This window comes from Amblyraja radiata, chromosome 8 (assembly GCF_010909765.2).
Source record: "Amblyraja radiata isolate CabotCenter1 chromosome 8, sAmbRad1.1.pri, whole genome shotgun sequence".
Classification (NCBI taxonomy): domain Eukaryota; kingdom Metazoa; phylum Chordata; class Chondrichthyes; order Rajiformes; family Rajidae; genus Amblyraja; species Amblyraja radiata.
This window is the reverse complement of record NC_045963.1, coordinates 19,348,155-19,358,782: the sequence shown is the minus strand read 5'-3', so window position 1 is coordinate 19,358,782 and position 10,628 is coordinate 19,348,155. Positions and strand designations below refer to the sequence as shown.

General features: G+C 41.8%; 1 protein-coding gene across 1 annotated transcript in view; it reads right to left on the bottom strand.

Moving 5' to 3' along the window:
* The window catches only part of vash2 (vasohibin 2), a 105,547-nt gene that overhangs the window by 45,138 nt on the left and 49,781 nt on the right, over positions 1-10,628 (bottom strand). The window contains exon 4 of the mRNA XM_033025323.1: positions 8,823-8,897. Coding sequence (XP_032881214.1) covers positions 8,823-8,897 — 75 coding nt within the window. The remainder of the gene's footprint in view (positions 1-8,822; positions 8,898-10,628) is intronic.

The following is a 10,628-nucleotide window of genomic DNA, read 5'->3' as shown; positions in this document are numbered from 1 at the left end:
TTCGTTTCACGTGGCACCTTGTTTGGCACAGACCTTGTGGGCTGAAGGGCCTGTTGTTGTGCTGTGTTGTGGTATGTTCTAAAATAAATGCCACAAAATTCTGAGGAGCATCAAAGCAGTCAGATACAACGATTCCATTGAAATGGAAATGCACCGTTTTTAAAATGTTCTTTCAATAATGCTTATATTATCTTAAAATCATTCAAATTTGTTTTCTTTGGATTAGTGGTCAACTCCAATATTTTGGGATGTGACATTTTGCCACAATGTTGTGGGAAGGGGAAAAAAAGGTACTATCTGATTTTAGCAAGCAAAGGCCCAGGAATGTATAGATAGCATGGCTGGTTTATAGGCGGCTAATTATAAATTAACTGTTCAGCTGCCTGTGAAATCAACTGGTTATTTAGCTGAACAGCACTGCCATTTTAATATTTTCATGTTCCGTTAAGGCCGTGTTTAAATTAAAGTACAGAACACAAACAGTCTTTCATCAAAAATATTCTCCATGTTCCCAGATGCGCATAAAAATAAGTTCCCAGATATAAGTTCCCAGTAATAAGAAAAACTAAATGACTTGCATGGAGCAATTCTTATAAATGCATACGCACACAGATATGCTCGCACATGTATGCACATGCAAACCAAACTTAGGCAGTTTCACCTAATTTGAGTTTAGTCTAGAGATATTGTCCAGTTTTATTTCAGCCGAATTTTGCCTGAAAATTGGGAAAATTGCAGCCTCGATTTGGCAGTGAGTTCCTTTATCTCTTTAGACTTTTAGGCCCGTATTCTACTAATGTTTTTAAACCCAACAGCAGTTTTAACTCTGCAATTTAGACTCGATGGTGGGTTTAAATCCCTGATATTTAGACTAAAGTATGAGTTGTCTTTCTACTAATCGCCAAACCTTTGACTAGTCTAACCTGCCGCAAAATTTAGACGCAAAATAAATGTTGCACCATTTATTACAAGTATAATATGGTGCAACACAACTCGGGAAATTATCTGTGTCAGAACTGGGTGAGGGGTGTGGAAAGATACGAAGTAGGTATATTCCTTTTCTTTTCATTTCTGTTCTGTTTTTCTTTTTTTCTTTGGTTTTTCTAATTTTTTGTTTTGTTTTTTCTTTCTGTTGTTTTCCCTTTCAGGCTTTCTCTTTTTTTCTACATCTTTATGGGCTCTTTTTCTTTATCGATCCACAAACTACTAATTGTTAACTTCTGGGGCCTACACACCCCTACTTTTCTTAATCTTTTCTTTTCTCTTTTTTTCTTGCTTTTGTTACTTGTCTATGGTTAAATTTAAAACAAGAAGTTGTACATAAAATGTATGATGTTATATGCCACGGCTTATACGACTGTACATTGCTTCTAATAAAAATATTTTTAAAAATAAAAAAATTTAGACTCAGCAGGGAGCAGGTAAGGAAGGATTATGGAGAAAAAAAATGGCCGACGAGCTGGAAGCACTGCGGAGACCAATCTACCTTCGCTTGCAACTTCATTCTCTTCCATTGCTCACGAAGGTCACGAAGATCTCTGTGGCTGCCAAACCGTGACTGGAATTGCGAATAAATCGCATCCCATGCCTTGTTCGTTTCAATTGTTGCCTGGAAATTGCACCTTTTTTTCTCGATAATTGTAATTTTATCGGCTAGTAACGTCAGGAGAAATTCTTTCTCGCTGGCATCCGTTTCCTTTCCGCTGTTTCTTTTTGTCAGCCATGTTGAAGTTGTCGCCTCCTCGTGCTTCTGCTATTGCATTGCACCTGTGCAGTACAAGCAGACATCGTCACCATGGCAACTAAAAACGCGGTCTAACTTTAGACTCAGCTAAAACCAGTCGAAAGTTCTTGGTTCTTGGTTTCTTGGTCCTCCAAAATATTCCAAATGGAATTTAAACTGGAGGTGGTGGAGGGAGGACTTAGCCAGAAAGGGTTATTGGGAAGAAAGAGCTACTTTAAATTTAGTTGCATCTGGTTGGGTAACTATAGTAGGGTGGAGATTATTCCATGCTTTAATTGTGCGGGGGAAGAACGAATTGCTGTACACATCTGTCTTTGTAGCTGGGATCACAAATTGGATCGAATGCCCTCGTCTGCTCCTAATTGGTTTGGGTTTGGTGTAGGTCTTGTAATCTATGTCGAGCTGACCATTTAACATTTTGTAAAAACAGGTCAAACGGTGAGCTTCACGTCTGTCTTGGAGAGGGTTCCACCCCAGAGAATTCAGAAGTTTGGTGACACTCGCTTCTCTCTCATAGGTGTTAGTAACAAATCGAGCTGCCTGTCTTTGGACACGTTCGATGGAAGAAATATTTTTATATGTGTATGGGTCCCATGCTGCAACTGCGTAGTCCAAATGAGGTCTAACGAGGGTGAAGTATAGCTTCTCCTTGACAGAAGTTGAACAACAATGAGTTAGACTCGCCTTAGACTTTAGTCTAACTAAACCTCGCTACCAGAATACCAACATTTTCTTAAACCGAGCATCGGGTTTAGTTAGACCGAGCGGCAGGTTTAAGGCGAGTTTAAGGAAAGTCTAACTTTGCATTTAGTAGAATACGGCCATTAGACTTTAGAGATACATCGCTGAAACAAGCCCTTCAGCCCACTGAGTCCATGCTAACTAACGATCACCCCATATATTGGCACTATCCTAGACACTGGGGACAATTTACAATTTTACCGAATCCAACTAACCTACAAACCTGCACGGCTTTGGAATGTGGGAGGAAACCGAAGCACCCGGAGAAAACCCACGAGGTCACGGGGAGAACGTACAAACTCCGTACAGACAAGCGGCCATTGTCAGGATCGAACCCGGGTCTCTGGCACTGTAAAGGGCCTGTCCCACGAGCAGGCGACTCCATGCGGCAAGCGCGACCTAACGTGGTCGCTTGAGCCGAACGGCCTCGCGGGGCCGATCCCACTTCGATCGCCGGAGCCGTATGGAGTTGTGCGGAGCTGGTCCCGACATCGAGCGGGGCTCCGAAAAACTGACCATCCCGCGGACTTCGCTCGAACTTCACGTCACTCACTTGACCTCTGCGCGACCCCCGCTTCCGGTTTGGTCGCGCTCGCCGCATGCAGGCGCATGCTGGTGGGACCGGCCCTGTACGGGGATTTCACGACCTCCGCGCGGCCCCTGCTTCTGGTTTGGTCGCACTTGCCGCATGCAGGTCGCATGCTCGTGGGACAGGCCCTTTAGGCAGCAACTCTACTGTTGTGCCCCTGTGTCACTCCTAATCTTGATATATAATCTGCAGAGTTGCCTCCTCTCACTGGAATTTCATGGTGACTCTGCCTCCAAACACCAAAGACTCTATGAACATCTGTACTGCTGTATAATTACACAACATGCATTCCCTACATTCCTGAAACAATTACATTTCAAAATCAAATTTGTATTATGTTTGAAAATTGCTCGGATTACAAATACCAACCATTCAGATGGCAGGATTCTCTTGAACTGCAGGGACACTAATCTGGGCAAAGATCGGAATGTCTTTGCTCTAATGTTGTTAACAGTGGTAGCAAACAAGAATGTGAGACTCATTGATAATTCAGTTGATAAATCTTTGTCTCCGACAGCAACAACACCCTGGACTAATCAAACTGTTGTGTTTATCTCTAGTTGTGTTGTGTTTATCTCTAGTCTGCATGTCACAAGGATACACTGACTTTGGAGTGGGTGCTGTGCAGATTCACCAGAACCATACCATTACTAGAGGTTATAAAAAAGGTTGTGCAAACTCGACCTATGACCCCATGATTTAGTTGTGGTGTTGAAGGAAATTTGTAAGATAGCATAAAAAATGTCCTTGTGTGGGCGTGTAGAGACTGTGGGATGGGGCGGTAAAACAGCCTTAAGGGCCTCTCCCACGGCGATTTTTTCCGCGACTGCCGTCGTCATATCGGGGTCGTCAAAAGATTTTGAACATTTTAAAATCCAGCGGCGCCAAAAAGGGTAGTGAAAATAAGGAACTTTTTGAAAAAAGCATTAGAGGCCAAGTCACTTAAAAAATGATGTCAGCTTTGAGTCAAAGGCTTTCAGAAGGAGGCCTGGCAGGCAGCCATGATACAAAGCTCGCTGAATTATCTCCTCCTTCTCCAATGTTCCTGCAGCTGAGCTTTATCACTAAGATGGTGAGATAGCATCATTAAATTTCCTGTCACACCTTCTTTTCTGCTGAATCCAATGTCTCCCTGCATTGCTAAACTTGTTAGGGTGGTTAGGGTTCGAACCATGGCCTTTCATCAGAAGTGGTGCGTGAAACAGTGATAAAGTCTCAAGTTAATGACCTTTCATTGGAATTTCTTCCAATCTTGATGTGACTCCATTTCTCTTTCCACAGATGATGACAGACCTGCTGAGTATTCTGCTTTATGTCAGGTTTCCGTTTGGAACAATGCAGGAAGTGAATTTGGTGGTTTGCAAATTGGCTTGTGTCAGATGGACCCAATGGAGGCAATGTGCAGTTCTCTCATGGATTGTAGTAAATCGATCCCTCCACACTTACTATTTATGTGGGGCCATTTGTTTTACACTATTGTTGGGTGCCTGGTACGCTTTGCCAGGGTTAGCAGTGGAGGCAGATATGAAAGTGGCATTTAAGAGGCTGTTAGATGGGCATTTCATATGCAGGGAATGGGGGGGGGGGGGGAATATAGATTACGTGCAGGCAGAGATTAGTTTAACAGCATCATGTTCGGCGTGGACATTATGGGCCAACGGGTCTGTACCTGTGCTGTTCTATGTTCACTATAAACATGTGACATTGGACCTTCATCACCCTCAAGCATCCTATGTTAGCAACAGAACAATTCACTAGATTCACCTTTTCTCATTCCCATGCCAAATCCTTGACGTTGCGGTGGCATTATCCATGTTATTAGTGAAGGGCTACATCACAATGAAATATAGCTGAAATATAAGCAAAAGGCTGTTGGTGCTGCTCTTCCTGCACATCTCCAGGAAAAGCACTTCAATAAAAAGGCTGTGAAATAATTACAAAGAAATTGGTTTCTTGGTTTCCACATTCCCTTGGGTTATGGGGGCGGAGGTGTTGGGCACCAGGGGATGGGAGAAGCGACAAAAATCTTGAAAAGCTTCTATGATCACTGCATCCAGCAAAATGTTAGATTTTAAACATTTAAAACCCAAGGTGTTAAAATAACCAATGTGGATGTTCCTTAATACATTATTCAGTGTGGTCTGTTACAGAAAAGTCTAAAATAATGGCATGTGTGGACCATTCAGCCATTTCGGGCTTGTTCACCATTAAACACAATCATGGCTCATTATCTCTTTCAGAGGCCTGTTCGCAACTCCCCCTATTCCTTGCCTTTAACAAAATACACCTTTTTCTTGAATAAAACATGATCATTGGCCTTCACTTCCCTGTGAAGAATGTTTGGTTCTAAATGGCATGACCCATCTCCGGAGCTGTGCCTCTCTTGATAAGAGAAATACTCTCCTGATAGTCGGTCTTGCCCTGTTAATATTTAACATTATCCCCCCCCTTCATTCATTGACGCTCCAGTGACCTAATCACTCCTCTCATAGGCCAGCCCTGCCACTTCAAGTCTACAAAATGTTAGTGGGGCACCTTCCACCGCAAGAATATCCCTTCCTTGGTAAAAGGAGACCAAAATAGCACAAAATATTTCTGACAGGGTTTCACCAAGGCTCTTCACACCCTTGCTCCTGTACTGAACCCTTCCTGCATTGAAGGTTACTGACCCTTTGCCCTTCTGACCACTTACGGCATCTGAATGTTTGGTGTAGAAGGATACTCAGGTCTCATCACAGCTTCCTTGTTCTATCGATCACCTTGCTTCAATACAAACCTGAGAAGTTTTGAAGTTCTGTTGCAGGGTCTCAATCCAAAACATAATCCACCCCTTGGCCATCACAAATGCTGCTTGACCTGCTGCTTACACCCAGCAGTTAGTATTTTGGTTCAGATTTCAACATCTGCTGACTTTTTGGATTTTTTAGTTTAGTTTAGAGATACAGCGCGGAAACAGGCTCTTCGGCCAACCGAATTCGTACCGACCAGCGATCCTCACACACTAAGGACAATTTTACATTTATACCAAGCCAATTAGCCTACAAACCTGCGCGTCTTTGGAGTGTGGGAGCAAACTGAAGATCTCAAAGAAAACCCACACGATCACGGGGAGAACTTAAGAACTCCGTACAGACAAGCACCTGTAGTCAGGATTGAACCCGTGTCTCTGGCACTGTAAGCGCTGTAAAGTTGCAACTCTACCGCTGCGCCACCGTGCCACCCTCTTGTCCAATTCAATATGGTCACAAATGTTTTTGTAGAAGGCATCCTGTCAAGTAATAAGTTCACCGATAACAGAATCATTATGATTGGTAATTTGTTCTGGCGTCACGCAATCAATGCAAATTCTAATGCACAGACTGGAGTTTCTTGAAAGGAACTCCGCAACTGAACCTTTATCCCATCAGTATATGCAGGACCTAAGCCATCTTTCAAAAGTGGAAGGACAAAGATTCCCTTTTATTGTCTATATCTAAATGTTCTTCTCAGCAAGACACCAATCATTGATCTAGAGTAAGTGTTGTGACTTTAAAAAATCCAATACTGAGCCTCACATATTGGGAGTGCATATCAGCTATTCCATCAGAGGTCACTGGCTTTAGTTTAGTTTAGTTTATTTTAGATTAGAGATACAACGTGGAAACAGGCACTTCGACCTACTGAGTCCACACCGACCAGCGATCCCTGCACACTAACTCTATCCTACACTAGGGTCAATTTATACATTTATACCCAGCCAATTAACCTACAAACCTGTACGTCTTTGGAGTGTGGGAGGAAACCAAAGATACATAGAAACATAGAAAACATAGAAAATAGGTGCAGGAGTAGGCCATTCGGCCCCAATATGATCATGGCTGATCATCCAACTCAGTATCCTGTACCTGCCTTCTCTCCACACCCCCTGATCCCTTTAGCCACAAGGGCCACATCTAACTCCCTCTTAAATATAGCCAATGAACTGGCCTCAACTATATTCTGTGGCAGAGAATTCCAGAGATTCACCACTCTCTGTGTAAAAAATGTTTTTCTCATCTCAGTCCTAAATGATTTCCCCCTTATCCTTAAACTGTGACCCCTTGTTCTGGACTTCCCCAACATCGGGAACAATCTTCCTGCATCTAGCCTGTCCAGCCCCTTAAGAATTTTGTAAGTTTCTATAAGATCCCCCCTCAATCTTCTAAATTCTAGCGAGTACAAGCCGAGTCTAATCAGTCTTTCTTCATATGAAAGTCCTGACATCTCAGGATCACTGGATCTCAGAGAAACCCCAGGCGATCACGGGGAGAACGTACTAACTCTGTACAGACAGCACCCAAAGTCGGGATCGAACCCGGGTTGCTGACACGGTAAGCGCTGTAAGGCAGCAACTCTACTGCTGCGCCACCGTGCCGCCCCTAAACTAAAGATCACAGGCTCTCGTGGGATTTTGCTTTCCAGCGAAGCCCCCTTAATAATTCCTAAAGGGCTTCAGGGCCTGCAGAAGTCCACATTAATTGGTGCACATTCTTAAAACTCACCCTATGATGTGCAAAGATTGGTGGAACTAATTACAATGATAACTAGAACAAAAGCAAAAAGAACAATGAATATATTGAGTAAGAAGGAACTGCAAATGCTGGTTTAAACTGAAAGACACAAAATGTTGGAGTAATTCAGCGGGACAGGCAGCATCTCTGGATAGAAGGAATGGGTGACGTTTCGGGTCGAGACCCTTCTTCAGACCATTGTCTTCAGAAAATATATTGACCTTGATTTACAAAACGGCAGCATTTAAAAGAAAACATTTTTTTTAAATATCAAGGTATATTTGAACAATGAAATTTCAATGTGAAGTATGTGGTCATTCAGAAGCTCTCAATATGCATCAGTCCCCTGAGCAGAACACAGTCACAATACTCCACCTCTCAACCTCTACAACCTTGAAATTGAAGAGTTAAATAAGAGGAACTTCAGGGGATTGCATAAATTTAAATAGGGAAGAAGATAACCATATCTGATGGGCTTTTAAATGGTTAATTTCATTTATTAGGTCACCAGTAGATTATATAGGTTATTTCCCTTGGATTGCCTCAGCGCAGAGGGAGAGCAAGGAGGGAATCGACAATGACTTTGGGACTTTAAACTGTGTTGAGTGTTTGTTATTTATTCTATGTTATGACTGCAGGCTAAACCATTTCGTTGCACTGAAAAGTGCAATGACAATAAATTGAATCCAATCCAATCCAATCCAATCCCCATTTTTGCAGTAAAACACTAACTTCCAACCAAAGTAGTTAACTATGCCAGCAGATCATTATAAATCTTCCTCACAGATCAATTCCTAACTGCGCTAGGAAAATATTAAAGTCATTTCAAGGCAACAGTTAAACACTGTAGTAGAATACAAATATATATTCTGCATATATTTTTGGTGAATAATCTAATTTTATGTTCAATTAAAATACTTTGTATTCCAAGGGTTAAATTTTAGTCTACCAGATTTTGTAGCTGGCAGTTGACCCATTTTAAATTATGATCATTTGTGGATTGCAATGAAGTCTGGCATTAAAAAAAAAATCATATTTTCCTGGCATCCCAGCTTTGGAATTCTCCTTCAGTCTCCTAGCAACTGGACAGCGTAACATGCTTTTCCTTCTGGTTTATTATTAATTTTCACAGACCAAACTCATGGATTATTGCATCTAATGAGCAGTTAGCCCATAAAATGACTCATTAAAGCCACATAAATCCATAAACTAAGGATACATTCCAAGAATCACAGCTTCAAGGCATTTAATTGGCAATGATTCACGAGTCATTTCTCTCGCTGTGTCCATCAACCTAAGGAAGACAAGAAGAAGAAAACAATTAATATCAGTAAGAAATATAACGAACAAAATCTATCACTGTGTAGCAAAGAGAAAACTGGGTACGAGTCTGCAGCATTTCTTCTTTGTCTGAAAGTGACTAAAAACAGCTGCCTGCACAAAATTCTAAGCTGAGATGATAAATGGCACGCAGTTCTGTTCAAAGGGAAACTGGTAATGAAAAGCAACCCCTACAATATCTGTTCTGTTTCAATAAAACAAATAAGAAGAATTTGCATTTATACAAGATCATTCACATCAGCAAAATGTTCTGCAATTCTTTACAACCAATTAATTACTTTTGAAATGTTGCCATTCATTCAATGTGGCAGCTAATTTACACACAGCAAAAAAACGTCTCTCTGATGGGGCATGGAAATAAATGCCTGGCTAATATTTTGTAAACATTGCTTAAGACTCTTTTGTTGACATGAGCAGACGTGCTTTTCCACTAGTTCAGAATCAGCCATTAACAATTCTGACATCTTTATAGACCCGACCCCCCAAATGTTCATCCTTTGGGGGTGAAACAACCTGGGAGCACCATGTGGGGCACTGCACGTTTTACCTTTTGGCACAATAAAAAAATTTTTGTTTACTTTGTTTGAAATCAGTCACGATCAGTACACAAGACCAACATATCTCTGGTGAAAACTCATGTCAGTATAAAATCAATAAAATCTTCGCAAGGACTACTGCCCACGGTGCCTGAAACTAAGACTACTACAGCCCCAAAGGTTCCTAAATCCTTCAATCAAATAAATTATATTCTACGTTTAAAATTCCAATTATGAAGGTTTGTATTCACATGTAATGTGAATAGTAATCAGGTCTTATGTAAATGTATAACATGCACATTTAGCCTGTCATCATGGTCTCCGGTCATCTTGGACTCCATGCCACTGGATTCTGTCAAGGACCGTGTGGTGGCTGTCTTTGCACCAGTCTCCCCACGTTAAACAAAGTCATGCAAGGCGTCCTCCATGAGAGGACAGTCATACACGTTTCGAGTGACCGCCGATGATGATGATGATGATGACATTTAGCCTTGGTTCCAATGACACAACTATTACACTGGCCTGTATGTGAAGGGAGGAACTACAGATGCTGGTTTAAACCAAAGACAGACACAAACGGCCGGAGTAACTCAGTAGGTCAGGCGGCATCTCTGGTGAGAAGGAATAGTTGACGTTTCGGGTCGAGATCCTTCTTCAGACTGGGAGTCAGGAGAAAGGGGAACGAGAGATACAGACAGTACTTAGGAGAAATGAATGGAGGATAAGCAAGAAGCAATGTCATCACAGAGATGTGGGGCACACAATAGGCCATTGTTGGCTGTGGGATAGGTGACAACGAGTATACGGACAGAGAAACTCAACAAGACAATGAAACAAGTACGACTGGTGTGGGGAGGGTCTTGGAGAGAGGGGATGTTGCACTCGTAGCCATGTTTATATAACATGTTGAATGAGATGCTAATCTAAACCCTCTCAGATGCTGACAAAACCTCAAGACATTATATTTAAAGAAAAGGAGTGGGATCCTAGATATTCTCCTCAACTGACAATTGCTTGTGGAAGTTTGCAGAAGGAAAATTGGCATTAAAACAGTGGAATGCTTCAAAAGAAAAGTGCCACAAGACATCCTGAAAAGGATATGAAAGAGATCATATAAATTATATTAGTTTTTCTTTCTTTGAAATAGC